A 14,209-nucleotide genomic window follows, 5' to 3' on the forward strand; every position below is an offset into this window, starting at 1 on the left:
AAAAACATTTACAAAATCAATCTTTTTGATTTTCATTTATATATACATATATTAAAGCTTTTTGAATTAATTTAATTTTAATCAAATACACATTTTTTATTGACTATTATAAATGACATCAAAATTTTGCCTTCGAAGAAACCTTTTTTAATTGTTTTAGAGCACACTTAGCTGCTGTACATTTGGCAATTCTATAATTTCTTCCGATTCCTTTAAAGACACCTTTATTAATAACATCCACTGATACTCTCACTCTGCGTCCATCAGCCAATTTTTCTGGATTGCCAAATTTGGCTGTTTCTGGTTCTAATTCTAACAATTCTCTAATTGGAGATTTAGGAACATTTATACTGAATAATTCTGAGGAAAAAAAAGAAAAACATTGTAAAATTTGCGTTAATTTTTTTTTCTCTCTCTCTAAAGGAAATATAATAAAATGACTTACCAATTTCTGATTTCATTATTTTATAATAAACGCTCCAAACAGCATCAAGAGACATACCACTATCCAAATAAATTGCACCAGCTAAAGATTCAAAAACATCACCTAAAGCTTTTGGCACTTCGATATCTTCGGCTTCTTCAAACTCAGATCCTCCAATTAAGTAATACTATTTGTGTGAAAACATATTGTATAAATGATAAATATATAAGTAAAATTACATTATAATTAATTTTGATTTTAAGTATTAAAAACAAATATGTATAAACCTCTTCACTAATAGAATGTCCATTCGCTTCTTGAATTCTCACAAAGCGGTTAATGACGACATTTAAACCAGGTGAGAGATGACGAAAATATTTATGAAATCCACATCGAACGGCCAACGAAGCAAATATCGTATTGTTTACTAATGCTGATCTTAAATCTGTTAAAGCACCCGGTGAATGTTGTCGAGCATCCTCATACAAATGTCTTGTTATTAAATAATCTAAAAAAATTATAAAGATATTTACACTATTTTATACATATATAGTTATTAGATACTGTTTCAAATAAATAAATACCTAAAACAGCATCTCCAAGGAATTCTAAACGTTGATAACAATCTGTTAAATTATTTAGTTGATAAGATGCATGTGTGAATGCTTGTAAAAGATAGCTAGCATTGTTGAACTTATATCCTATACTTTTTTCTAATTCATCATATCCGTCGAGCATCATTTTTAATTCAGCCTCCAGATTAGGAATGTTAGTATTTAATAGATTTTGCGGTTCTTCTAGTTTCCCATATTTAGTCTATTAGATATAAATGAAATATAATTTAATAAAGTTTATTAGAAATTATTTCATTTCCTAAATTTTATACTTACTCGTACCCAAGTGTTTTTACCATTTTCATCAACTTTTTTCTCATAAGGCGTGCTTCCTGGCTGGAAATCATCTTGCGGTTTCTCTGTTTGTACGACACAAATTTCTTCTGATGGTAAAACATGAATCCCTAACCAAGTCATGAACAAAAGAGCACCTCTTGGACCACATGCAATTAAATACGCACCGATCAATGCTTCTACGCAATCAGCGATACTTTTATCTGGAATACTGTGCTGTGTAATTAAATTGTATGGCATGTAATGTTGCAAACCATCTAGTTTTTTTTTCTTTTTCTTTTCAGTTTTATATAGTTCACTTTTTCTACCAACAAGTTTTTCTTCCATTTCTTTAACTAAATCAGATATTTCAACTGACTTTGGATGCTCTATAGTTGGACTGCTAGGTTGGTACCACACAACAGAGGATAAACCTGAATCAATTAAAGCATTTTCGAACTCTTTTGGAACATAATAACAAGGTGGTAACCAATTGTCGTGTGGCTCAAATTTTGTAGCTATCATATTTTCACCTAATTCTTTTTTCTTTCCTAATCTATACAAATTTAAATTGCTAACCTGAAAAATATATATGAAATATTAATAAAAAATAAAGCCAAATTTATATAAATATATATATATATATATATATATGTATATATATATCAATGTTGAAATAATATTTTACATGTTTCGATCGTAAATGGCTAAGTTTGCCTTCATGAATATTCTCATAGGTACAATATAAATATGTTGTTATTGCATACTTGAGAAAAGAATCACCAATAGTCTCTAAACGTTCTAAATTGATTCCATCATTAGCATTAGACATAGTTAAAGCTTGTAAAATTAAACTAGGACTTGGTCCTGGGTGACCCTCCAATTCTGGTTGAAAATCAAAACTAAAAAGATCATTATCTTTGAAATACGTTCTTTTTACTTTATTGACTTCCTTCTTCACTGGTGGTTTGACGTAATCTTTAATTAATATTTCATTATTAAACCTCTCTACAATATTATCTATATAATCCTTGTGTTTATAAGATTCTTCTTCAACTCTCTGTGATAAATACTCATCTTCTCTATTGACTTCAGTTTCGTGTTTTTCGTGTTTTCTAGTGACTTTAGTTTCTTTTGCCGTAGAGATGTAAAATTCAGATTTCAGCAATATTCTTCGAATTTTTTCTGCCTCCTTGTAAAGTTCTTGTGCGTGCTTCCTAAGTAAACCTCCATCGCTTCCCTCGACATATATCCAATATTGGTCCATATATACATGCTCTTCTTTTTCTAACGCCGACAACATTTGTCTATTCCTCTCTCGGATTTGTATTTGTTCCGGATCCTCCACAGCTTCGGCTGTATTTGCACTCATATAAGAAATTCTTAATCCTTTACTTTCGTTCTCGGAACTGTCAGACACATTACTAGCAGTATCGCTTATTGAATCGTCTTTCTGTGCAGATTCAGGATGACCAAATTGCAACTCCGAAATATTCCATTTAAATATATGTCCTAATGGTATAAATTTGTCATCATCGAATAATTTCATAGCATCTGTAACCATGTCATTTGACCAAACACCAATTTCCATTTCACCCTCTTTTGAATCAGTTTTTGGTTCTGTATCTTCAATTTGATCAGAAGTAATAGAACTAATAGGGTCAATCTCTAGATCTTCGATGTCACTGTCGTCTTGTGTATCGTCAATCTCCTTCAGTTGTATACTATGGGGTTTGCTTGTAGATGCATAAGATTGTTTATCTTTTTCAGCTTCTTTCGATTTTTTTAATACTTCTGCCAAACTCCATCCAAAGTTTAGCGGTGGCCATTCAAAATCTATAAAGCAATATTACATGATTATGCTAGACTGACAAACAAAATGATATTCGTTAATTATATACATACCTGGATTTAAATCAGCTTTTCCTAAATTAATCATTTGTGCAACTTCACAACGTATTTGATCGGCAAGTAATAATGCATTAATTCTATATAAAATACATGGTAAACAAACTGCTTGTCTCCACAAAGAAGCTGGAAATGGATGAATTACGCATAACTCAGGTACAAGAATTTGTTTTTGTTCTAAATTTTCTCTTTTCGCTCGTTTTGTTTCTTCACTACTTGTAGGCAATGCTACACCTTTACGATTTACATATCTGAAATATGTTTTAAAAATAATTGAAAAAAATTTATTATTTATCATACAAACGCGCTGTATAGTTATTTATTTATTTATTTATTATGAAAAGAAAATTTACCTGGGAGTTAAAAAATTTAATCTAGCAGACGTATGATCTACATCTAATAAAGGTTGATCTAAATTTTGTATTTGTACATTATATTTCTTTAGATAATATTCTTCAAAACTACTGTAATCATCACCAGGAAACGAAGATTTTGGATTTAAATTGGTACAAATTTCAGCAACATAAAAATACTAAAATGATAGAAATATTAATTTAAGTATTTATTTATAATAAACACAGTGGGTGATTGATCAGTTAACAAGCATAATTCATTCAAAAACAATGTTCGTTAATCGATTACCTACTGTATTTATTATATATTTGTTTAGATTGATAATATACCTGTGGTTGATCTTGACTTCTGTACCATGGCATGATTACAGCATCATTATATTTTGACGAATCAAATGTAAATTCCCTTCTATTTTCTTCAGGTACTTCGATAGGAAATGTATTTCGATTATCATAAATACACTCCAAAAAATCCCAATCAATATTAATAGTGGCATTTTTATGTTTATCAACTATAATTACATAGATTTAATTATTTATTATTTTGAACAGAGAAATGTAAATTTGACTTTTACATTTGATATTGCAAGCCGAATTGACATATTTTGATTTATAAGGTAATGAAAAAGATATATTTCATGCATTTACCTAATTTAATTGGTACAATAATATAAGAATCTTCTGAAACATCCATATCAAAGAGCATTAAATATTTTTGCAATCTTAACACATTTGTGAAAGTGTACTGAAGAAATGTAGCTATTCTTTCTATTTGAATGTCAGTTAAAACTATAGTCTTTTTAGATAATTTTAAATTAACGTGAACTTCACCGGATCTTGTATAAATAGGAAATGGGCATAACTGAAATAAGATACAGATAATATTGTTTTGGATTAATAATATTTGCATTGAAATTATTACCTTCGGTATTTTTTTAAGCGTGAGAATACCAAAACCTATAGAGGATTCTTCCGGAGGATATATTTTACGTCCTCTTGTATTTTGTTCTTCTGGTAAAGGACAATTTAGTACCATGTTTATATGATATAGATATGATGGAGTACCAGCTACTGGTCTGCACTGTGTTAATACCTTTGCTGTCTGCAATATATAATTTAATTGTTGTAGATATTTGATAAGAATTGATTTGAAATTATCAAAGCAATACCTTTTTGTCGTAATATTGCCTACGTTTAGTTGTACCAGGTCGAGCTTCTATCTCATCTAATTCATCTTCATCTGGCAAAGCAGGTAACTCGGCATCTTCGGGTTTGGCTTTAAAATTTTCTTTTCCGATAGGTAATAAATTATCATCTATTTCATCTTTTCTATACAATTCAATACAAAATTGTAATGCAGCCATACGTCTAGCCATAGCTCTATTAGGCATTGGATAAGACTAAATTGAAATAAATCAATATGTATTTTATATTGAATAAAAATATTTTGTAAGGTACTATTTATAAATCTACATGAAAATAAATATTACATACCGTAATAACGTATTTCAGTGGTGAATTTATAGGCAATCGTAAACTACATGTATAATAAGTTGAATCTTGTTGTTTTACAGGATTAATAAGCCATTCTGGTGTTAATCTTGTGAAAGTATCACTGGGTAATTTTGCGCAATATCTAGAAACAGAAATGTCCTTAAACATTGCTTTGATAATACTAAAATATAATAAGATAAATCACTGCACAAACAAATTACCTGTTTATTAATGAAATAGCCGAATTAAAAGTAACTTTAGCTGCACCAGGCGTATCAAGTGGCTGAAAATGTGGTATCATATCAGCATACATATCTGCTTCACGTTCATCTTCCTCAATTGGCTCATAGCTTGTAGTTTTTGATAATAATTTCTACAAAACACATTGATGCTCTTTCATTAAAACTTTACATTTGTATTGGCATCGGAATGAATTGTCTTAAAGATTGATATTTAAACTGTATGTGTGTGTGATATAGATAGATGTAATTATTAATAGATAATATATAAGAAACGGTTTCATCTCATTAATATTTTCAATTTTAAACATAAATAGAAATTTAATACTTAAATAAAATTTTATACTTTAATTAGTTTAAACGTTATATAAAATAAATAGATTTGATTGTTTTTTAAATACCTTTTCTGTGGCACCAAATAGAGAAAATTTCCAAATACCATACTTGGCTGTTATTCTCGGTAACAATAATATATGTATCGGATCCAAAGCCTTGGCTTTGGTCTTACATTGCACGTAAGACTGATACTCTTTTGGAAAGTCGTATCTCAGTACCAAATTACATTTTGGTATATCGATACCTTTAAAAATTATATTCAACTTGATATATTTCCTTTAAATGTATTGTCAAAGAAATAATTTAAGTTAATTTAATTAAGATCTAGATACGAACCTTCTTCTAAAATCTTAGTTGATACTAATAAATTACATTCGTGCATTCTAAATTTTTTCAGAACTTCTTCTTGCTTTTTGTGTTGTGTATCTACATCTTTAAAGTAACCAAAATCATCAGCACTACTTTCGATCACATGAAGACAAGAGATAAAACTAAACCTCTCATCGTATTTAGATACTTCCTATAAAACATGAAATATTAAAAAAAGAAAATCATATTTTATTTTGTTTTTACGTTATTTATCCTTGCGATATAGAACATAGTATTTGTTTTCATAAGCATACATTTAGAAAAGATGATAAAACTTTAGCAGTAAATGCTTTATTTACAAATATAATTCCGCATAGTAAATCAGGATCCAAGATTCCACGAAGATATCGATGCGTTCTATATGTTCTTCTACGGAAATCTTCGGCTTTCTTTTTTCCTTTAGTGATTTCCTTAGGAACTATTTTTCCATTACGTAAAACAAATGATATATGTAATAAAATGTTAACACTTTAACTGCCACGTTGATCATATATGACCAGCCACGGTTTTTCCTATGATGCCACAGTGGTCATTGGTAAGAATATACTTTGAGATAAAAAGTGCCCCATTGAACAATTAAAAATGTTGTCTTATATCACCAATTTATTATTATTTTGCCATTATATGCTTTGAATAATAAAAATATTACTGTGGCGTCCTTAGTGAAACATGTGATTTCGGCGTGGCAGTCAAAGTGTTAAATAATAATATTCAATTAAATCGTGAAATATGTTTTTACCGGTAATCCGCATTGTATCTATAATATCTTTATATTTGGAATAAAACGGAGTGTATATTTTTAATACATCTAAAATTCGATGAATTTTCGGAGAACTAAATTTATATGCCTTATCTTCATTCTCATAATGTTCAAATTCGTATTGAAAAATAGCTCTGTAATTTATAACGTAAATTAATTATTTTATTCATCAAGATGATATATCGTGTAATTTATTAATTGATATATTGTATAATATTTTTACCTTATTTTAGTAAAAGTTGTTGTCATTAAATTTAATAGAAGAAAACTCCTTTCGTAAGGAGTATTAAGTTTTAACTTTTCTATTAGTAATAAAAGAAATAATGCTGCACGATCTGCACACCATGTTCCAAGAGTTTTTAATATAAATAAAAACTCCTTTATTAAGTGGCGTGGTGTGATTGTGGGATTAGGTATTTTTTTAATTTCCTCGAGAAATGAGTCATCATAAATTTCAGATGGATCAAAGCGATGGTCTCGTAAAAAAGCTCTTGCATCTATTACACATTGTTCCATTAATTTAGACAGTTCATCCTGATGTCCTTTCTCATATTCTATTATATATTCTTTAGGTTTAGGACAATACCTATTAGCAGGTATATATAAACATCAAGAAATAAATAGTATATGTATATAAATATTATATATGTACACAAATAATCTATTATCCATAATTTATTATTTATCTAAATTATTTTACCTGAGTATTGATATTATTTCACTATTTGATTCTAGTCTACATCTGAAAGCTATTTCTGCTTTATATATCTCTACTCCGAGCCTTCCTGGTTCTAGTGTTAAATTATATAAAGGTACGGCTATGCCAATTATTCTAGGAGCATTTATACCGTATGAAAATTTTCTTACAATAGCACCAACAGTTTTATCTTTCATGAATTTATGGCAGTTATCAATTATGAGTAGACATACATCATAACCAACGAGTATTTTTCTTTTAAATAGAGACAAGCATACTTTAGGAGATCCTATTAATACCTAAAATTAAAATATATTATAATTATATTGTTATACGATGTAAATAAGCTTTAAATGACTTATATTTTAATAATATATTTTTCTTATTTTTTTTGATAGAATACGCAGGCACCATTTGGCTGGAGAAACCTCAGACACCTCGTACATATCTATCAAGATAATAAAATGTTTATATAAATCTATAATTTACCGTGTAATTTGGGACTTCTTTTCGTAAATTCGTACATTCATCACAGAATAATGCTTTGATATCTGTAAACTGATTGATATATATAGTTCGCAGACGGCATCTTTCTTTATCTAATATCATATAAATTATGTGTTTTCTCCTACTTCCACCAAAGCTAGATTAAAAAAAGCATAAATTATCTGTTTTGAATTTTATACGGTTTCAATCGTATAAATATTTTCTTTCTCTCTCTCTCTCTTTGAAGCATTTAATTAATTTGAAGCGATTTACCTCCTGTTATTCGTAGCATATTCTTGCACTAATTTTAAAGCAATAAAAATCTGATCATAATTACTTTCCAAGCAAAAGATAACATTTTTTTGTTTACCTTCATAAAAGATCTCTACCTAAATATTTAAAAAGAAAAAGAAAGAAATACAAAATTATCTTCTTATTATAATTTGATAAAATGCAATGTATTACATATCATAGATAAGAAAATATTTAAGTAAAACTCACTTGGTACTCTCGAGGAGTAAAGGACTTGATATGAATTGGATCATTCATTGGAAATGCCATGGAATCTAAAGTTATTTACTTAAATATAGTAAAAATTATTTCTCTTCTTTCTAGCTTTTCTGATCGTTTATTTTATAAACGATCTTTTAAATCAGTCGTTGATCTTCAGTTTAAAATTTTAAATTAGGCTAGGATCAAGGACACGATAACAATATAGAAAAAAACATATACTATTTCTTAAAGTATACAATTATAATAAGTACTCACTGAATTTATAAACCACGAAGCTCACTCCTATTAATTTAAAGCATGTACGACTTTAACGACACGTACAGACAAAGTATAAACTATAAATGCAATAGGGGAATCAAGGAGAACAGTATTCCCACCATGCGACTACTGTGTCGGTATATATACAAACTTGTTAGGTTATAATCGTAGCTTATAATTTTTAATTTTTTTTTATTATAGAAAAAAAAAATATCAACGACAATAATACAAAGATGACACAAATTCTACGTTCATTTAACAGAGTACTTTTAAATCATGGATTAACTAATATATTAATGAAACAAAATCTTAGATCCGTGATACATTTAACAAAATATTATTACTCGTCTGAAAATTCTTCTAATGTTAAGAACAAGAAATCACCTTTGTATCGTCAATTGTATTCTAAAATGATGACTTGCGGACCATTGTCTGTAGCAGAATATATGAAAGAAATTTTAACTCATCCTAATGTCGGTTACTACATGACAAAAGATGTTTTCGGTCTTAAAGGAGATTTCATAACTTCTCCAGAAATATCTCAACTGTTTGGAGAAGTGTGTAATTTAAATTAAATTATTTCTTTTTTCTTGATATTCATTATTATAAGATTATGTAATATTTTATAGATAATAGCTGTTTGGATTATTAACGAATGGATTAAAATTTCTAAAGATCCCTTTCAGCTCATCGAGTTAGGCCCAGGAAAGGGAACATTGATACAAGATGTTTTACGGGTACATATCTGTTAGTTATAATCTTACAAAATAATTCTTATTGTTAATTAATAAATGTTATATTTTATAGGTATTTAAAAAGTTAAAATTTCTTAACAAAATATCTATACATTTAGTAGAAATCAGTCCAGCTTTATCTAAAATTCAAGCACAGAATTTATGTATACATATAGAAGAAATTAATCTTGCAGATTCTAAGACACAAACTAAAGAAAATTCTATAGGTCATTATAAAAAAGGTATTACAGAAGACGGCATAGAAGTATATTGGTATTATTCGGTTACGGATATTCCTAAAAAGTTCAGTATATTTCTTGCACATGAATTTTTTGATGCGCTACCAATACATAAGTTTCAGGTACTTGAAATGTAGAAATATAAAAAGTGTTTCACTTTTTGTTCTTACTTGCATCGATTCACTGCATATGGTTGTTGCAATCAAATTTTAGAAAACGGATCAAGGCTGGAGTGAAGTCTTAGTGGATGTGATTCCAGGAATAGAAGAAGAGAAATTTCGTTACGTATTATCCAAAGGGTTGACTCCTGCAGCTAAAGTTTATATATCCGTATATTATCATTTATATTTATATATATATATATATACATATATAATTTATTTCATTTATATAATATATATGAATTACATAAAACCAATTATATTTCAGGAGGATGAATCGAGAGATCACGTTGAAATAAGCCCTCAAAGTATAGTCATAATAGATTATATATCGTCATTTTTGATGGAATGTGGAGGTTTTGCTTTAATTATTGATTATGGTCATGTAGCTGATAAAACAGATACCTTCCGTGCTTTCCGAAAGCACAAATTGCATGATCCCTTACTAAATCCTGGTTCGGCTGACTTAACTGCGGATGTTGATTTTTCATTGATACAAAAAATTGCACTAAAAGATAACAGAGTAATATCTTTTGGTCCAATAAGTCAAAGAACATTTTTGAAAAATCTTGGAATCGATCTAAGATTAGAAATGATTTTAAAAAACTCAACCGATGTTCAAAAAGAACATATATTGTCAGGATATCACATGATAATGGATGCTGATAAAATGGGAGAACGTTTTAAAGTATTGTCGCTATTTCCTTACGTTTTAAGTAAATACGTGGACAAATGGAAAGTCGATGGATTTAAAAAAGAAAATAAAAATTAGCATTAACAAAATTAAGAACAAATTCTTAAAACCATTATATTCCCCTCCCTGTAACAGTGCAACTTTTTCTATAAATTAAAACTATTTTCACGTTCTGTATTGCAATAATTGCTTCATATATACAGACCGAGAGTAACCTCTCGAGTGCAAAGGGTTAAATATTAACCCATTTATAAGTCGACATGAGTTCTCCAGGCAACCCCCATACATTTTTATAAAATTTATTTACACAATTGTTACCTAATTAATGTTTATATTTGTCCCATATATTCTTAAAATTTAAGACTTTCTCCCTTTGTTGTTCAAACGTTTCCCTTTTTGGTTTTCTCCATAAATAATGATCCAAATCTAATATTCCACCAATTATTTCCTAGAATAAAGATTAAAAAAAAAAATTAAAGAAAATAAAAAGACAATATTATTTGTTAAATGTATAAAACTAATATGCAATATATTTTCCTTATAAATCATAAAGAGAGCGTTGATTTACCTCAGCAAAATTGATTGGAAACATGCGTTCATCTTCAATTACATGTGCATATCCATCCTTATCTCCAAATTGTACCATAAAATATGGTAATCCTTTTGGTATTGATCTACGCAGATCCTTGTTTTGTAAATCAATAATTTTTTTGTTGATGTTCCATTCAGTTTCACATTCTAACAAAGCTTTCTACCAATAAAATTAATTATTAAAAATATTGTTAGACAGAGATCTTTCTGCTTGATTAAAAAAAATACAATTTCTTACCTTGAAATACATGGGTGCTAAGTCTGCACTTTCATTGGGTAATGGAACACATTCCAATTGCATGTGTGGAAATCTATGACGATTCTTATAGATTTCAAAAAATATTGGAGTTTGTTTGGAATCCATAAACATTTTAATTAATGTTTGTTTGAAAATCTAAGAAAAAAATGCATTAATAAAGAGAATTTTTATGGATTTAAAAGATAGCATTTAAAAATCATTTATATATACCTTCATTTTCTCCCAAATGTCTTCGTCTAATTGCAATTGACAAGATATATGTTGTAAAGGTGTTAATATACAATGTCCAGTTACTAATGATACTCTGGTCGGAAGACTAAGACAGATATGTGAATCCATTGTAACAATCATATGCTTGATCATATTTTTGGATTCTATGCACCACAAACATCCTTCCAGACTTTTCGATATTCTTTTATGTTCTTTAATCGCCCTCGTTTTATCTCGATCATCTTGTCTACTGTCCGTATCTGCTCGTGCAATTTGTTCTTCAAATATATCGTTCATATCCATGTTCTAAAAATATAAAAAATTATTTATAAGTACAATCGCATTTATATTTTTGATAATTACAATAATCGTTAAGAATTGTCTACCTTAGATGCAATTTTAACAAACGCAGCATTGTCATCATCCGCAGAACGTCCTTTTTCGCGCTGAAACTAATGATACAATGTTAATATTCATACTTTTAATATTAATTTCACATTAATTTCACTATTTTCTAATTCTTACCAGTTGATGCAATGAATATTTATCGTCGTCACCGAAGTAACGAACTCGTTCACCAGAAACATGTGTTTCCACGTTCTTATTCTTTTTAGATTTAGTTGAAGACTCTTTAGGTTGACACCTTGGTTGTATGGGTCTTGTAACACCTATTAGATGAAATTTTGTATTAGAATAATGATCAAAAACAATAAAAACATTAAAATCTAATATTAGGTGTATATCATTACTTGTACCTTTTGAATCTGTTCTTGAAAGAATAATATTTTCTGTTTCAGATTTATCTGCTTGATTTGAACATTCTCTTGCTTTTTCTAATTGTTCCTTCAAGCGATTTGCCAATTCCTAAAAAATATATATTTCATTAGTAAGAGTATTTTATAATTATATTGCAAGTATTTGTAAACTGTGTTATTTATAATTAATGTAATATTTTTTATCGTACATTATCACCCATTATTTCAGCTTTGATAATTTTTGCTCCTAATTTATTCATTTCTTCTTTGGTTAAAATGTCATTTGATTGCGTGTTTGTATCAAAAACTTGGTCGTTCTTTTCTACAATTTCTTTGGTAACTGTTTCTACATTTGATTCTGATTGAATTTTAGTATCATTATCTTTTCTCCAATTTTTTGTACGATGTGAATTTGATTTACTTGAAGCTGATGTGTAACGATAATCACCATCATCTGTAGGTTTATGATAATTTGGTTTACGCAATGGTTTATCAGACCTATAAGATTCATATTTTTGTTCATAATCCCGATTTCGTGATTTATACCAAGAATGATCTTGTTCCGATTCTCTATATCTATTAGAGTATCTATCACGATAACGACTATTATTAGATTCACAATTTTTATTATACTTGGAGGATGATTGTTCGGCTTCTGCTATCATTGCATTTATAGTTTCTAGAGACTACGTAAGAAAATAAATATTAAATATTAATAAAAATATCAGATAAATATCGAAGAAATGTAAATTATGTTTGTCGATAAACTTACACCCCATCTTTCTTCAGCTATTTCTTCTAAAGATTTTCCTTCCTCCAGAGCTTGTTCTTTAGCACGTTGCAATGATCTTTTTAACCAAATAGGATCTATTATTTTTTTATTGACTGATTTGTCAGGTTCATTTTGAGGTAAACCAGTACCACCATCTTTCCAATACGGATTTAATTCCTTATTACTTTGTCCTGGCTTATCAAGGATTGACGAAGTACTATTATCTTTTTTCTGTAATTCCTGTTTACCATTTTGTAAGTCAGACCGAGATACACATGGAAATAAATTTCCAAGGGTCATCCATTCGTCTCTCTTAACAGATTCTTTTATATTATTATCTGAAGTAGATTTTTGTACAGATTGTATAGTTTCAATAGTTTTCTCAACCCAAACTTCATTGTCACTGCCACTACTACTCTAAAATATAATAATATATATACAAAAGTTATAGAAATTGCAAATGTTATGGACACAATAAGATTGAGCATTTTATGAATTGATATTTTACATTGCTAGAAGTTGAAGGACTACGTTTCATCTTCTTCTTGCTCTTTTTATTTTTTTTTTTACTATGTTTCCTTTTCTTATCGTCTAAATTCTTATGTGACTTTTTACGTGAAGATAATTCTTCATCTGATGCCATGTTAACCTATAAATTATTATTAATTGTGTATATTATATGAATACTTAATTTATAGATTTTTTAGTTTATAGAATAACGATATAAAACGTACATATATATATAAAAATTCTTACCAATTAAATAAATTGTTAAATAGACACGTACTGAAAAAATATAAACATAACACTACCTTAAGCATCAACAGTTACTCCTCGACTGACTCATGCGCTTCACTAACAATGAGTGCGCACGCACAAACGTTTAGCGCGACACATTTGGAGAAAAAGAGAACTAACATGCGCGAATTTCTTTTTTGAACAAACAAAAATGTGTAAGTCGATATATATTATTTTGTTAAACAATATAATAGTTAAGTAATAAATATTAAAACCTGTTTCATATCTTAATCAATATTTATATTTATTATATAAATTATAAAACATAAAAT

At 28.4% G+C, this 14,209-nt stretch overlaps 3 protein-coding genes across 8 annotated transcripts; 1 reads left to right on the forward strand and 2 right to left on the reverse strand.

The window, feature by feature from the left end:
• Positions 1-58: 58 nt before the first annotated feature.
• Positions 59-8,813, reverse strand: LOC122515797 (endoribonuclease Dcr-1). 3 transcript variants are annotated; one of them, XM_043633256.1, is made up of 25 exons: positions 8,722-8,813; positions 8,455-8,642; positions 8,227-8,342; positions 7,957-8,110; positions 7,471-7,766; positions 6,994-7,356; positions 6,750-6,904; positions 6,265-6,428; positions 5,978-6,161; positions 5,707-5,885; positions 5,288-5,439; positions 5,067-5,208; positions 4,742-4,972; positions 4,495-4,674; positions 4,221-4,434; positions 3,903-4,084; positions 3,573-3,751; positions 3,217-3,470; positions 2,000-3,147; positions 1,500-1,890; positions 1,315-1,397; positions 1,009-1,240; positions 712-932; positions 446-611; positions 59-360 (listed from the first exon to the last, which is right to left on the reverse strand). In XM_043633256.1, the coding sequence occupies exons 2-25, from the start codon at positions 8,512-8,514 to the stop codon at positions 119-121; spliced, it is 5,688 nt and encodes a 1,895-aa protein (XP_043489191.1). In that variant the 5' UTR covers positions 8,515-8,642; positions 8,722-8,813; the 3' UTR covers positions 59-118. The 3 variants fall into 3 exon arrangements, with proteins under 3 accessions (XP_043489191.1, XP_043489190.1, XP_043489189.1); XM_043633255.1 differs by having other exon boundaries at positions 1,315-1,890; positions 6,310-6,428; XM_043633254.1 differs by having other exon boundaries at positions 1,315-1,890.
• On the forward strand, positions 8,776-10,641 carry LOC122515820 (protein arginine methyltransferase NDUFAF7, mitochondrial). 2 transcript variants are annotated; one of them, XM_043633317.1, is made up of 6 exons: positions 8,776-8,857; positions 8,926-9,281; positions 9,354-9,461; positions 9,532-9,819; positions 9,911-10,027; positions 10,127-10,641. In XM_043633317.1, exons 2-6 carry the CDS (start codon positions 8,958-8,960, stop codon positions 10,628-10,630), a joined length of 1,341 nt encoding a protein of 446 aa, XP_043489252.1. In that variant the 5' UTR covers positions 8,776-8,857; positions 8,926-8,957; the 3' UTR covers positions 10,631-10,641. The 2 variants fall into 2 exon arrangements, with proteins under 2 accessions (XP_043489252.1, XP_043489251.1); XM_043633316.1 differs by having other exon boundaries at positions 8,851-9,281.
• On the reverse strand, positions 9,750-14,095 carry LOC122515813 (CWF19-like protein 2). 3 transcript variants are annotated; one of them, XM_043633303.1, is made up of 12 exons: positions 13,896-14,095; positions 13,648-13,788; positions 13,140-13,556; positions 12,577-13,053; positions 12,368-12,476; positions 12,138-12,280; positions 11,999-12,064; positions 11,613-11,918; positions 11,382-11,537; positions 11,121-11,303; positions 10,871-11,000; positions 9,750-10,010 (listed from the first exon to the last, which is right to left on the reverse strand). In XM_043633303.1, the coding sequence occupies exons 2-11, from the start codon at positions 13,780-13,782 to the stop codon at positions 10,875-10,877; spliced, it is 2,118 nt and encodes a 705-aa protein (XP_043489238.1). In that variant the 5' UTR covers positions 13,783-13,788; positions 13,896-14,095; the 3' UTR covers positions 9,750-10,010; positions 10,871-10,874. The 3 variants fall into 3 exon arrangements, with proteins under 3 accessions (XP_043489238.1, XP_043489237.1, XP_043489239.1); XM_043633302.1 differs by lacking the exon at positions 9,750-10,010 and having other exon boundaries at positions 10,627-11,000; positions 13,896-14,094; XM_043633304.1 differs by lacking the exons at positions 9,750-10,010; positions 13,896-14,095 and having other exon boundaries at positions 10,627-11,000; positions 13,140-13,551; positions 13,648-13,739.
• Between the last annotated feature and the right edge of the window lie 114 nt (positions 14,096-14,209).

Source organism: Polistes fuscatus, unplaced genomic scaffold (assembly GCF_010416935.1).
Source record: "Polistes fuscatus isolate 324 unplaced genomic scaffold, CU_Pfus_HIC Scaffold19, whole genome shotgun sequence".
NCBI classification, from domain to species: domain Eukaryota; kingdom Metazoa; phylum Arthropoda; class Insecta; order Hymenoptera; family Vespidae; genus Polistes; species Polistes fuscatus.